General features: G+C 46.1%; 2 protein-coding genes across 5 annotated transcripts in view; one reads left to right on the forward strand and one right to left on the reverse strand.

The window, feature by feature from the left end:
- Positions 1-4386: 4386 nt before the first annotated feature.
- On the reverse strand, positions 4387-6804 carry LOC106810309 (cytosolic Fe-S cluster assembly factor nubp1-like). Of its 4 annotated transcripts, none has more exons than XM_014813615.1 (3): positions 6721-6804; positions 6164-6267; positions 4387-5994 (listed from the first exon to the last, which is right to left on the reverse strand). In XM_014813615.1, the coding sequence occupies exon 3, from the start codon at positions 5695-5697 to the stop codon at positions 4750-4752; it is 948 nt and encodes a 315-aa protein (XP_014669101.1). In that variant the 5' UTR covers positions 5698-5994; positions 6164-6267; positions 6721-6804; the 3' UTR covers positions 4387-4749. The 4 variants fall into 4 exon arrangements, with proteins under 4 accessions (XP_014669101.1, XP_014669104.1, XP_014669102.1 ...); XM_014813618.1 differs by having other exon boundaries at positions 6737-6803; XM_014813616.1 differs by lacking the exon at positions 6721-6804 and adding an exon at positions 6618-6706.
- Positions 6805-7057: 253 nt separating this feature from the next.
- The window catches only part of LOC106810305 (tyrosine-protein kinase PR2-like), a 27995-nt gene continuing 19920 nt past the window's right edge, over positions 7058-15132 (forward strand). The window contains exons 1-3 of the mRNA XM_014813610.1: positions 7058-7168; positions 11781-11985; positions 14281-14394. Coding sequence (XP_014669096.1) covers positions 11863-11985; positions 14281-14394 — 237 coding nt within the window. The 5' untranslated portion in view covers positions 7058-7168; positions 11781-11862. The remainder of the gene's footprint in view (positions 7169-11780; positions 11986-14280; positions 14395-15132) is intronic.

Raw genomic sequence — 15132 nt, forward strand, 5'->3', positions numbered from 1 at the left:
AAAGTTTAGCAGATGTATGTATACGATTATTAGATGTCTTTTGATATAAAGGCAGAGACGGCATGTACTCGGTTTGCCAAGGATGAGAGAGAGAGAGAGAGAAAGAGAGAGAGAGAGAGAGAGAGAGAGAGAGAGAGAGAGAAAGAGAGAGAGAAAGAGAGAGAAAGAGAGAGGGAAACAGATTTGATTCTAAATATCTATGATACTAACCAACTGCAAAAAAAATTTACTTACATTTACCGATCCTAATCGAGACACTATTTCCCCCTTACACCCAGTTTGCGTGATCGTAAATAGATTACGTATATAAAAGAAGATAGACCGTCATCAATACAAACCTCTTTAACGACCGACGCGACCACGTCGACGACCTCCGCTGGGTGAGCTTGCTGCCACCTATGTGCGGACCGACGACGCCGTGCGAGTCGAGCGGGAACTTCTGGTACGTGAACCCGATCGGGATTTCTCCCGTTAGTTTCTTAGAGGCCTCGTTGGGACCGACGCGAGTCGTGAGTTCTAGACTGTCGACGACGTAAACCTCGACGATGACGTAGATCTTCCTCGCCTGCTCCAGCCCTGCATGTGACACATAGCAGTGATTGATTACATAAAAGCTTTGTAGGCTAATTGCCAGCTTATTGTTGTTAATCCTTGCGTAACCTTGCGTTAACCTTGCGTAATCGGTTGAGAGCAGTTATGCTAATGGGAATCAGTTTTTGCTGGGCCAGAAAGAAAGGTAGATATAAGTACTGGCATAGCATCCAGGGATATCAGAATGCAATTTTGTGGTTGTGAGATTCCAGGCAACAGAATTAATGTTGTTGATTGAAAAAATTAGTACGAGCTCAATGCCTATATTAATATCTGTTATTGTCGTGTATAGCCTACAAATAAATAAATAAACGAACGAATAAATAACTAAATTATTTATTTATTTAATTAATTAATACAGGATTTATTGCTGACACAGCAGAAGTTTACCAACATCTCCATTCACACACAGACACACACGAGCGCGCGCGCACACACACACACACACACACACACACACACACACACACACACACACGCGCGCGCGCACGCATGTTGGACGTCTGTGAGAGAGGTATATAATGCGCGCATGCGTGTGTGGGCATATAACCCCTCATTTCTTCATTTTGTAATGGGAATATTTTGTGGTTAAAAAGTTAGTGCAAAATGTTTTTTTTACGGGTTCAACAATGTCACGAGCAATATTTCGAAAACCACCAAACGTTTTGTCACGTTACCTGGGCACGCCATATCCAATACGAGGTCACCTTGGTTCATCGTTAGCGGCGATATATTTTTTCTGCATCCGTTTAATTTCAATTTGATGGACTTCATCACACCGTTCTGCGTGTCCTCGATGTTGAGCGAGTATTGCTGGTTCAGATTCTGCTCTTCGGTGATCGGTTGCTTACAGTGCCCCAGCATCTTCGCGTTCGTCTCCTTCTTCGACACGACCTCGTCAAGATGGCCGATGACACGATAGGAGTACGGCTTGCGCATGAGCCGATTGAAGGTGCCCTTGTCCTCCTTAACGACTACGTGAAGCAGGTTGTAGCTGTGCGCCTCGGCCAGGAAGGGAACCATGATGACCCCAGCGCCGAAAAAATCCTCGCCGACTTTCTCCTTAACGATACTCCAGGTCAGCGACGGGTCGCATCCCGTGAGCTCTGCGTACGTGTGCGCGTCCATTAGCGACGGCGGGTAGATGCTGAGTATCTGTAGATGTTTGGCAACGACCGAACGACGCTTCATGAGCACGCGCGCGCTGTCACACACGTTCGTCTGCTAACTTGCCTTTGGGCGACCCGAACGGTGGTCGCCTTGGTAACGGGGGAGTGACGCGAAGCTGTTTCATTGCGTCACTGCACAATGGAGGAATGACAAGACAAGGCTGCGCGCGTGTTGCCTAGCAACCTAGCTAGGACTGTAACTCGCAGCAAACTCGCTGAAATTCGCGAGTGAATAACTTGAAAACGTCTTTCCGGCGCGTAATGCGGGCGTACTGCATGGTGCACTGAATCGCGCGTGTTCTATAGAGCAATCTCGGTGCATGTCATTCTAAAACCAGATCGCTAACGAAACGTCTCCACTAACCATTCATCGCAAGAGAATATTTGATGCAGGTATCGCCGCAGTATCCGGGACAGATGAACAGTGCGTACACGGGTGACCTTCCCCCGCCGCCTGCCTACGATGAAGCCGTGACTAACAACTACGCCACGCAGTATTCCTCGCCTCTAGGCACTTCATTCGGAATTAACCAAACAACAGGAGAGGACGCGGGAAATGTAGCAGTTCCACCGGCGACGGTGCCGGCAGCGGGTGGCCGCGTTGGAGCGGGAACATTACGTTTTGCTCAGTTTATAAACGGATTTCTCCCTGCTTCCTTTATTGCTGTGGTAAATATCTTTATTTGCTTCACGTACCATAAAAAGGGTTCGATATGCACGTATAATATATCCTATTGCATCAACGAATTCAGAAAGTGTGGTATAAACTGACGTCCTGAACTTTAAATTGGAAGGAATAGCCGTAAACCGAACGACAGTGTGTGCATGACAACAGAGACGGTTCAGAAAAAAATTAGAGAGAATGAAATAATTGCAAATCGAAGAGAAGTGTGTGACAACAGAGTCAATAGAGTCAGAGTGTCATAGTATGCGAAATACAGAACGATTGAATCTAGAAGACGATATAACTCTCATAAAATAAATTACAAATATGGTTTATAATTGTTTATGTTAACAGGCAGCAGGAGCGAACCCCGAAACAGCTATAAAAGATTATAGAATTGAGGCAATATTGTGTTGCGTCGTATGTTTTCCCTTGGGAATTCCGGCCCTGTGGTATTCAAAAAAGGTATGTAAGAACGGGAGGAATACATATGTAATATTTTTGCTGCATTATAAATATATGTAAATTAAGCCAACATAAACATGAGAATTTCAGAGTGAAGTGGCACGTGGAATCTAGTGAAACAGATAGGCGGCAAACGTGTAAAAACACTTTACTACGCGATGGAATGCCGATAAAAAGGCCCTACAATACTATTACTATAACTATACTACACAACAAATCCCTACTACTTCTCAACGATATATTTTTGTTATTATCACAATATCGCTGCTGTTCTACCACGCACATGCGTGGAATGAATAATCTAATCAAATCGTCAATAATCACTTTGCGTATGTTCGTTGATGCTGCTACTATTACTAGGTATTATTATAATACTGCCATAAGGAGTAAATTGTTAGCTACTAACTCTACATGAACGTGGTTTACAGGTGAGAAAGAGCGTAGGTGAAGGAGACTTCGACGCTGCGCGACGCTACTCCTCACGGGCTAAATATCTGTCAACTGGCGGCATCCTCATCTGTATGATGCTGATCTCCTGGAAGGTGGCTACTGGCGGATTGTTTTCAGAGACATGGAATGAAGACGGTGACTCAGAGGAACACGAGTTTGTAAACTGGACAGAGGAAATCAGAGATGAGATTTACGATTAAAGACGATTTATTTTGTGGAAAGTCACGTTATTGTTGCAGTTTTATTTGCAATGTCTTGCAAATAATAATAAAAACTTTGTAAATAATCGCACTAGCAACTAATTCACCTGTCCTATACTCACTTGCTAAGATTGACAATCAGTTCTAGCCAAACATTGTTGCGATTAGACGTTCAAGAAAGTTCTTGGGAACAAAGTGTCACAAAGTAGACATTTTGATGTGCACAAAACTGGTGTTGGTCAGCTAACTTAGAAATAGTATCCAAATGGGACATCTATCCTACCCAGATGGACTGGACAATTGTTTTTTAATATATTAAAATGACATATCATGGGAATCAATGTTCTTTCACACCTGTTTTATATTTTTACTTGCGATTTTATTCATAGCTATTTTATTCAGCATTTTCAGAGAATCATATACATTGTATAAACCCACGATAGATGTCTCAATAAAATGAACAATTCAGTGTCAATTAATGTTATATATAGCTGCGTTCACACGTATACACGGCTTAGCTGGTACCGTACTTAGTTAGTGCTAAGTCCGGTTAAAATGCGTTCACACGAGATACACGAGATTCGAGGCTTAGCTAGCTAGGTATAATATAGACTGGTATCCGGTCGACAGTTCCACACGCTACCCTAACGTCGTGCAGGGAACGGGTAGAAGTCTAGGATAGAGCGCTACAGTTTCGCAATTCACACGAACAATGCGTTCACAATGCGCGAACAACACGAACAATGCTTTCACACGACAATCAATACGCGGCCAGCGTGGTGCCGAATATACGCGGCTTAGTTGGCGCAGAATATGATTCCGCGCTAAGCAAGCCGTGGCTAAGCAAGCCGCGTATATTTTAGCGTGTGAACGCAACTAAACTCCTCGTGTGAACGCAGCTTATGATTTATTTTTAAATTTTACCCACAATTTATCTGTGAACAGATGAAATCATAATAATGAAAACACATGACCATGTATTGAGTATATAATCTTGCGTAAGCTAACACAATGGATATTACAAGGACACATTTTGTTATCACTTTCATTCAGATTGTAGATGCTCCAAAAAATAGCCAATGTTCATGCAACAAAAATGCCTCATGCATTGATAGTGATTCTCATGAGCAGAAACATCCTGAATTCACTCCCCATTGTTTGCACACACGTATCAACATCGCTCTCCCGCACCTATACTTGTCGTTCATCCTCACTTGCTCTTGCAGTATGACAGAATCTTATCCACGATCTGCATGTAGGCCGCAGTGGCCGGAGAGTCAGGCGCTTCAGTAAGAAACGACTTGCCCTCATCGCAGCAACGACCGATGCGCGGATCGAGAGGGAGTGCCCCGAGAAACGGCACGCCCATATCAGCGCACATCTTCGCCGCGCCTCCCGTCGTCGGAGGAAAGATCTGCGACTCCGTCTCGCACTTGGGGCACACAAACCGGCTCATGTTCTCGACGACGCCGATGATCGGCAGCGCCACCTTGCGGCAGAAGTTGATCTCCTTGCGCACGTCGAGCAGCGCGACCTCCTGTGGCGTCGTCACGACGACGGCGCCGTCGACCTCGCTGCCGCGGAGGTACTGCACGAGCGAGATGTGCTCGTCGGAGGTGCCCGGCGGCGTGTCGACGACAAGGAAGTCCACCTCCCCCCAGTCGACGTCGCGGAGGAACTGTTTGATGATGCCGTTCTTCTTCGGCCCACGCCATATCACCGCGTCGTCGGCGCGCGCGAGAAGGAAGCCGACCGACATCACGGAGAGGTTGTCCGTCACGTAGACGGGCGACCAGCCCGAGCCGCTCTGGTGCACCTGCTCGCCCTCGACGCCGAGAATGCGCGGCGCCGACGGCCCGCACACGTCCACGTCGAGCAGTGCCACCTGGCGGTCGTCGCGGCCGTCGGCGAGCGCGCGTGCGAGGTGCGCGGCGACCGTGCTCTTGCCGACGCCGCCCTTGCCGGAGAGAACGAGCAGCTTGTGGCGGACGGACGCCATGCGCTCACGCACGAGCTCAACGTCCGGGTCAGGAGCGGCCGCCGCGCCGGACGCACACACGTTCTGGTTCGGACACCCCTCACAAGAGGGCGCCTTCCCGGCTGCTTCGCTGCTTGTACCTGGGCAGTGCTCCGGGGCATTGTCTGGTACGTCTGCCATCTTGCGTTAGCGGTGTCTTGCAGATAATTCCACGACTGAAGTGATATGTCTTCAGGGACTTATCAGGTAGATTTGTTGGAACTTGAGAAAGCTTATCACCAGCTTATCACCAGCTTATCGAGTGATGAAATGTTTGCGTATCCACGTCACTAGCAATCTACTGCTCCTTCTGCACTTTCAGGTCGTCTTTCTCGATAAATGCGACGTACACAAATGCAGCCAATACCGCGTTGACAGCGAGGATTGCACAGATTGCTGGGTAGATAGAGTTCAAGGGTGGGGCTGAATTCAGCCAGTCTGTAAAATAAATCACCACCAAATAAATACTTTGCCTTTGGTACATAATTATATAATGGTTTTAAAATGTTACCATATTTAGATAGAGAGATAGGGAGATAAACAAACAGATCAAATCTGTGAATATGAGTGAAAATGTGGTTTTGCAATTGTTCAGGTTTCTACTTACCATCAAATATGTACTTTTTTGAAGTGAAATAGACGACGATGGGTAAGATTACCATTAGGATACTAAATGACACCAGTTTGCCTATTGCGTTACCAGTAGATGTCCTGAAAAAAACATGAAAAAGTTAATAATAGCAACAAATAATTAGCAGACTGAGTACTATTACTACTACTAGTACTAGTACTAGTAATAGGGTATAATTAGCTCTAGTACTATAGCCCGCGAATAGCTGCCTGCTTGCTGCTTGCTTTAGCTGCCTGCCGCTTGCCGCTTGCCCTAAGCTATCCGCGGGCTATAGTACTTGAGCTAGGGTATAATCAACTAACAGCACTTGACAGTGTGACCTCGCTTACAAAGTATAGCCATAGGCTATGAGCGACGGTGACACCGACTGTGACTTTGATCCTGAAATTTATCACTAACGACAAGTGTGGTTTCTGCAATTATTACCCACGTATAGACATTGTTCACGATATTATTAACCAGTTGAGTACAACTAAACAACAATTTGTGGTTTGTTATTATCTTAGAACTGCGAAGAACTACATCGCACATACATATCGAGGATGTCACCATTTAACATTGGTCGATCGCAGCGCCGAATCGGGAAAATTCACACACGTACAAGCGCCATGTTTGGGTTACAGGCCTGAATGTCATGTTACTCATGTACCGTATATGCCCTTCCAATGTTAAGAATATATTCATATATTCCACCCGGAATCTATGAATTGAGAAGTTTTATTGTGTGTGCGTGTGTGGTGGCTAAGGTGTCTGTTCTGTTTCCTCGAAATACATAGCAAACACGGGGGTGGGGGGGCATCTCTCGGCTGCCCGAAAAGGGGGCGTGAGCAGTGACAAGTGGGCATCTTTAGTCGTAATGTCTAGTCGAGGAGGATGTAGTTTGAGTAGAGGAATTTCGTTGTTGTGTTGTCCGTAATCGTCCTTCTGTCTTCAGCTATCGCTGGACAAGTTTAAACTACAACACGTGTCACCACTATATCGGTAAGCTATTTCTGTTATCCGGCTTTGCAATTTTAGTGATTTGTGCTTAAAAGTACTTAATTCGGCACCGCGTTAAACTTGTCAACAACAAAATACTCACGGTGAAATTAAATAGGGCCTACTGCATCATGGGCTTATTATTGCAATGTTATTGCAAGCGTATTAAAAACTAATGCACTTGATTGGCAATTAAAACTAAACATAGATACGATTCTACACGAATAGTGCGGATTAATTTTATTTACACACAAAGGAAGTGGCTCATCTCTACTTCGTTTTTGGCTTTGAACTTCTCAGAACTAGAACTTAGAAGTTCATCTGTGCGTAAATTTGATCCTTTATCACATAAACTAATAAAAAGTAAAACTTATAATTGTCACACATTAGAAGTAAGTGCTACTACTTTTTGTGTATTTACCTGACTGTTATATAGCTAAATATTTTATTCTTTCTTTTATTTATTTGCGTATTGTTTGCGATATATCCATTAATAATTATTATGTGTAGATAATCATGTGTTTTCGAATTTTTATATACAACCACACTATACACGGTGTAGCACTGCCATGGCACTATAGTACTAGTATAATATGGAACTACATAGCATGTGAATTCTGTGTGTAGCTGGTTCGGTAGCCTTAACGATCACTTCACAAAAGTTGCACTTCTTTCTCTACAGTCAACTTTGAAACTGGTTCTTTTCTCTTTTACATGTATCGTAAACGCACTGTGTGTACCTGATCAATAGACCGAATAATTCTGTCCCAGATAACGTTTTATATTTTGTATGTGTTATACCAGTATAACGCATCCATAATATGAAACGTTATCTGGGACAGAATTATTCGGTCTACCTGATCAACTGCACTCTCAAGGTGAATAGGTCTACAGTGTGGCACATTCTTATGCTGGTTTTAATAGTGGTTACTCCAGTTCCTAAATGTGTATATACTGCTGATTGTCTCAGTGGTGCTAGTGCAATGTGTCTTATTCATCCATTTACTTGCACAATTGTACACAGTCAATATATCAGGGTTCTCACCAGGTATTTAACACATGTTGGGTGTGACATCCCTTTAAAGCTATAGCTAATTTGCATACGTAATTGATTCCAATTGATACAACTCTCACCCGGCCCTGCTCCCATTTGTCTGTAAACGACATGCCTTCTGAAGTTCTTGGGGAGAACTCTGTATATCATATTAGGAGTGAATGAAAATGAATTTTAAAGAAAACAATTCCATTTACTCCTGATCATGCGTGCGTGCATTGTGTGCGTGCGTGCATGCATTGTGTGTGTGCGTGCGTGCGTGCGTGCATGCATTGTGTGTGTGCGTGCGTGCATGCATTGTGTGTGTGCGTGCGTGTGCGTGCGTGTGTGCGTGCGTGTGTGTGTGCGCGTGCGTGTGTATCTATGTGTCTGACTCTAAATGTTGCTACATCCAGCATCTTCTTTGATCATTCTTGCAAGTACAGTACTGAAGTGTCCAGAGTTCAGGCTTTGGCCAGGTACACTTACCCAGGTTTTGGACAGGTCGCGTGAGTAAGCGAGATAAGATAGCTGCATGGCAATCACCTGTTCCTGTGCTTTGTCAACAAAAGTGGAATCGTGGGAACTGTCACGCAACCGTTGTCACACTGTGTTCCCGCCAGCGAAAGGTTAACGCTCCATTATCAGTAGTGCGGATGCCTCAATGGCGTGTATGCATCCGTTTAATGCGTGTGCATAGGAAAGCGGTGTTTGCCCGTATTCGTTTGCTTGTATGCGGCCACCCGTGTATTCAGGAGTGAATAAAAACAAATCTGTTTTCATTCACGCTTGCTGTGTTGCTGTTTGTTACTAAACATGCATGTATGTATGCATGTAAGTGTCTGTTGTGGAGGAATCACCTCACAGTTTATGCTAGCAGCATTATACCCCGCATATAGTTATTAGGGAGTAGGCAGTCGATGACATTGATATAATCAGGAGTGTATCAAACTTGTATATACAAAATATTTTGATACACTCCTGATATAATCTAGACTAAATAACAACACGATGTATGTTAGGGGATGTGTTAGGTTGGCAGAAGTCAGTCACGGAGGTGTAATACACTATGTGATGCGATGAGATTCTGCTATAGGCCAGCAAAGCTATTGGTGTGTTCTTCGAATGGCAGTGGAGGCATTCGGTTTCATAGTTTGTCAGCACACTTGGCACAGCCAGAAATGTGAATCTAAGGAGCAGTTAGTAGCAAGGTAATTACAGATTATTGATTTACTGCTATGCTGTACATTCCACTGGAGTTGTTTACACGACATACTCAGAATCTTCAAATAGAATTTGCCGAAGGTGCGGTCAAGTGGAATAGAACAGGGGATATATACATGTCTATATATATGTATAATATAATTCTTATACAGTCAGGAGTTAATCAAACAAACGCTCTTTATTTCCGTCTGGTAATATACCTGACATGTTTTGCGTATTTGACTTACAATGGAACAATAATTATTCTGTGTTTATATGTGTCAGCGTTACATAATCCAACCACGTGGCTGCTTCTGGTGTTAATCGTGTTCTATGTGTGTAACGGGTGATTTTCGTGTTAAACTTTAGCTTCAGCACGTCATCACTGCTCGCGCGCTCCAGTTTTGCGTCGCGTTACCCCACAGCTGGGACAGCAGGACCGGCGCGGCACGCACATGTACGCGTGTACACACACACACTCGCGAACACTCTCGCGTGTATTACGGCGTGTACGCGCGCACAGCCGTATCTGCCAGCTGTGAAATCCATGCGATATAACCGGAGAGCTCGGTGATCCCGACCAGCGTCATGTGCGCCGTCGTGGGGGAGCCACGGGAGTCTCTCTCTCTCTCTTTCGCTCGCTCGCTCTCTCTCGCTCTCTCTCTCTCTGTCTCTCTCTCTCTCTCTCTCTCCTCTCTCTCTCCTCCTCTCGTCTCTATAGGCTCGCGCTTCTCATCTCTCTGCCTCTCTCTCCTCTCAGCCCCTCTTCTCCTCTCTCTCTCTCTCGTCTCTCTCTCTACTGCTCTCATCCTTGCGTCTGCTGTCTCCTCTCGCCTAGCCGTCACTGGCTCTCATTACTCTCTTTCATATTTCTCATCTCAGCTCTGTCTCTCTCTCTCTCTTCTCTCCTCTCCCTCTCTCATCTCTCCTCTCACTCTCTAGCCTCTCTCTCCCTCTCTCCGCCTCGCGCTCTCCTTCTAACTCGATCTCTTCTCCACCTTCTCTCCCTCTCTCCTCATCCTTCTCTTCCCTCCCTCCCTTCTCGCTTCTCCTTGTCTCTTTCGCTACCCATCTCATCCTCCCTCGCCTCTCTCCGGACTTCTCGTCTCTCTCTCCTCTGTCTTCTCCCGTGTCCGCCTCTCCCTGTCCTCTCTCTCGCTTCCGCTTGTCCTATTTCTCTCGGTCCCTCTCGTTCTCTCTCGTCCTCTCGTCATCGTCTCCGTCTCTGCCCCTCTCTTCTACCGCCTATCTCTCCCCCGTCTACTCTCCCCTCTCTCTCCCCCTCTCTCGCTCGCTCGCGCGCACACGTGGCGAGGGGAGGAGGTCGCTGAGCTGTTAGTACAGATGCACGTCTTTGTGTGTGGACTGCCTGCAGAAAGCATGCAGGCCTGCAGGGTGGGTGAGCACTGAGCGCGTTACTCAGACCGCTGGCGTTCTCGCGGGGGGTTATGCGTCTGCTGTAAAAAAGACGCGATCGGTGGGATAGCGAGCTGTGGCTGATTCGCGTCAGAATGCACTCTGGCGTAGAGCTGGCTGTATTAATAGCAGCGGGTTGGTGTGCAAGCGAGATGGCCCTCTCCTGAGTTGTTTTTAAATATCACGGCTTTCTTCTCGCTGATATATCTAATGCCATGGGGTGTACGTGTGTGTGCGATTGGGTGGGATGAAGGGGTATTCATGTCTGTGCGTGCGTGCGTGCGTGCGTCCGTGCGTGTGCGTTGCTTGAATAAAGCAGTTAATTGGAACAAAGCAGTGAAAAGGATGAAGTGAGAAGGAAAACAGAGAGACAGACGGGAGGAGAGAGAGAGATAGAGAGAGAGAGAGACAGCGAGCGAGAGAGAAAGAGAGAGACAGAGACAGAGACAGACAGAGAGAGAGAGAGAAAGAGAGTGAGAGAGAGAGAGAGACAGAGAGCGAGAGAGAGACAGAGAGCAAGAGCGAGAGAGAGAGAAAAAAAGAGAGCAAAAGAGAGACAATTATTATACGCGACGCCTGATGCGACTGCTAACATGGATGAGATCACCGCAGCACGCTGCTATTCGGACGGATATTTCGCATCGATGCGTCATCCTCACTACTGGAGGTCTTCGGTGTGCTACTGCTCCCTCTGAGCGCCACTCACAGCCTCGTCAGAGGTGGCGCCAGCGTGTACCAGTAGCGACTACCAGCAGCAAGCATCACATGCACCCATTCCTAGTTTAGCACCCCGGATTAGCTTAGCATAAAGAGCTAATAAATACCCATTTAGCTCTTGTTATTAGGTATTTATCAGCTCTTGTTAGCATATATATGCGAAGGGGTCCCAAACTAGGATTGAGCAGCATCACACATTAGCGAGTAATCGCAGCAAGCATCTCACGTGCCCGCATCCTGCTTCAGGTGTGCAGCTTCCTCCCTGGCAACCAGCATCTTCCTCCCCGGCAACCAGGAGAAGCTGCGCGATGATGGTTAGAAGACGGTGATGACGACGATGATGGCGGTGCAGTCGGTGAGTCTGCGTGATTTCCTTCTGGAGGCTGAGCTGCAGCAGTACCACAGCGCCTTTACGAAGGACCTCAAGGTGACGACCGTGCAACAGCTGAAGGTACCTACTGTATTCCTGTATGTGGCATCCGTGAGTTATCAGGGGGAGGTTGGTGTATTTCCGCGTTGCTAAGGCATGCGGCGGTGCGGCTGGCGGTGTTTGAGGACGAATCATTTATGTTTATTTGCTTAGCTGTGATTTGCGTGATTGTGGATAATGTTTATTGATTGTGGTGGTCCAATTATAGATAAAAATTGGCTATAGATGTGCATGTAAAGAGACCATGAAAACCTAAACGTAAATTTAAAAACTTCTGTTTGTCAAGCTAACTTGCGTTGAAGAACATATATGGAGTTTTTCATTATGGCTTGTAAATATCTGATAGCTGCATCACTATTTATTTAAAAAATATGCCAGATTTAAATTTATATGTACCCAAGGCCCTAAAATTGCCCCATTAACTATATATCTAAATAGCATTTGCTGTGAACAATTTTATGCACTAATAAACGTATGCAAGCATGTATTTCAAGCAAAGCTGTATACGTATCATGCGAGTTTTAGAACCCAATCTTTGGATTCAGACCTTCTTATGCATCCTTCTTCTTCCCCTTCCTCTTAATCTATCACCACTGATCTCCCACACACGTAGCCCGACCAGGCTGTGCGACGGATTGTCTATACAGTCCGCCCTTCTAACATACATTTCTACATTAGCATAACATACATTTCTAACCCTAGCAATACCGTTTCTTGGGGCTACCACACACGTAGCTATGTCGTTCTTGTATTGTATGTATAGCAGGAGTAGATAAAGGGAAGGAGTGTGACTTCAATAAACAAGGGAAATTCGTCATTTACTAGCCTTATAATACCTACGATTTACTACGCGTAACTCATCCAACTTGAGCTCAAATCGGACACAGTACATTTGCCCATCATCGTACCAAATCGTTTCCTCGTAGACACCCGCAATCCGGAGATACAGACTAAAACATACGACACGATTCTCCATTCTTTGGCCAATAAATTCACCGCATAGAGCGCCTATACTTCAAACAAAAGGCAGCTACTAACCACACTGTCCACGGGGCTTGCGCTCACGGCGAGGCGCTGTGGCTCGCAGGGAGTTGCTGCTGATAGCGGATTGGCGTGTGTGCGTGCCGGCATGCCGGTATGACATACAGGCATACATTGTAGCTGTCTACCGGGTCAAAGGTTATCTCGCCGAGTGTTGCGTTGATGCCTAATCACCCTGCTAGCCACAGCGCCTCGCCGTGAGCGCAAGCCCCGTGGACAGTGTGGTTAGTAGCTGCCTTTTGTTTGAAGTATAGGCGCTCTATGCGGTGAATTTATTGGCCAAAGAATGGAGAATCGTGTCGTATGTTTTAGTCTGTATCTCCGGATTGCGGGTGTCTACGAGGAAACGATTTGGTACGATGATGGGCGAATGTACTGTGTCCGATTTGAGCTCAAGTTGGATGAGTTACGCGTAGTAAATCGTAGGTATTATAAGGCTAGTAAATGACGAATTTCCCTTGTTTATTGAAGTCACACTCCTTCCCTTTATCTACTCCTGATTGTATGTATAGTGATATTAGTGTACGAGTTTGAAAGTCTAAGCCGCCTCTATTTTTCCCGTCTTCTCTCCCATCGCTCTAAACGTAGTTGTGTCAATCCTCCGTGTTAGACCCACTTCACGTGCTGTCTCACCATGCCCACCAGTTGTGTCATCTGTTTGACCCTCCTCCTCAACGCGTTCCCTCCCCTAACCCCTTCATCTCACTATCGGTTTGTTAGTCATCAATGTGTTAGACCCGCCTGCTCTTTCATCACGTGCCTCCCTGTTGTTTTGTCTTTGTTGGACCCTCTTCTCTTGTCATGTCTTTTCCACCAGCGGTTGATGAGTCATCCACATGTTAAGCTTCTCCTCTAACATCTGTGCCAGCAGCAGCTGGTGTGTAGTGTTGTGTACTTGTTAGACAATTCCGCTCTCCCACTCCTACCCACACAGCGTGTTAGACAATTCCGCTCTCCCACTCCTACCCACACAGCGTGTTAGACAATTCCGCTCTCCCACTCCTACCCTTGCAGTTTATGAGAAGTCTGTGTCTTAGAGCTTCATCTCAGCATCCGTCCCAGCAGCCGTTGATGCTGGGAAAAAATTTATTTTTCGAGGGCTACTTTTCAAGCTCGCGTGCATGAAAATAGCAAATTTGGTTTGCATTGAACTCTATGCAAATTTACGGGGGCTTTTTTTGGCATTTCGGGGGCTAAATCTCCCCAAGCCCCCGTGTATTTTTTTCACTGCGTTGATGATTCATCAACATGGCTTCTCCTGCGTTTGTTCTACAGTACGTGGACGATGAGGATCTGATGCTCATCGGCATGACGAAACCAGAGATGAGGAGGCTGAAGAAATTCTTCCAGAAGGAGTATCCACAGGGAACACTGGGAAGGTTCCGGAAGGTTAGTAGATATCGCTGTGCCAGTAGGTGGCGCTGCCTGTGCAATCAAGGCAGATACTGCGAGGTCCGAGGCTTTGCTATGTAAAGCTACTGCTAAGGCAACTTGTCGGCAAAGATAGGGGTGTCACCATTATATTTCTAACTGGAGTTCGAATGTAACAAGTGTCAAGATTCGTGTTATCTATTTGTTTCACTTGAGTTCTGGATATATGCCATGGCAGATGAAATACGAACGTAAACCTTGAAGTTTCTTTTCTTGGTGTTCGACTGCCTTTAAAGTTATTCCGGCCGTTGATTAACCGCCAGTGTCACCCTAGACTGATCTGCAGTCCAGTGTGTGATCTACTGTGTGTGGCTGTTTTTGTGCAAATGCGTGGTGTCACACAATGCAGCTGGGCCGGTCTAGTGTTACAGGGAATGGGGGAGGTTTACAAGACTGTGCACATAGACCGTAGTTTGAATGATCAAATGCGCGAGCGTTTGTGGAGAGATGCCATAAAAACGAGGCTACGTGAGGAAATGCACAGCACAGGGACATGCACAGGCACCCACACGCACACGCACGGACACACACGCGCGCGCGCGCGCACACACACACACACACACACACACACACACACACACACACGACACACACACACACACACACACACACACACACACACACACACACACACACACACACACACACACACACACACACACACACACACACACACACACACACACACACACACAC

This window comes from Priapulus caudatus, unplaced genomic scaffold, assembly GCF_000485595.1.
Source record: "Priapulus caudatus unplaced genomic scaffold, Priapulus_caudatus-5.0.1 Scaffold430, whole genome shotgun sequence".
NCBI classification, from domain to species: domain Eukaryota; kingdom Metazoa; phylum Priapulida; class Priapulimorpha; order Priapulimorphida; family Priapulidae; genus Priapulus; species Priapulus caudatus.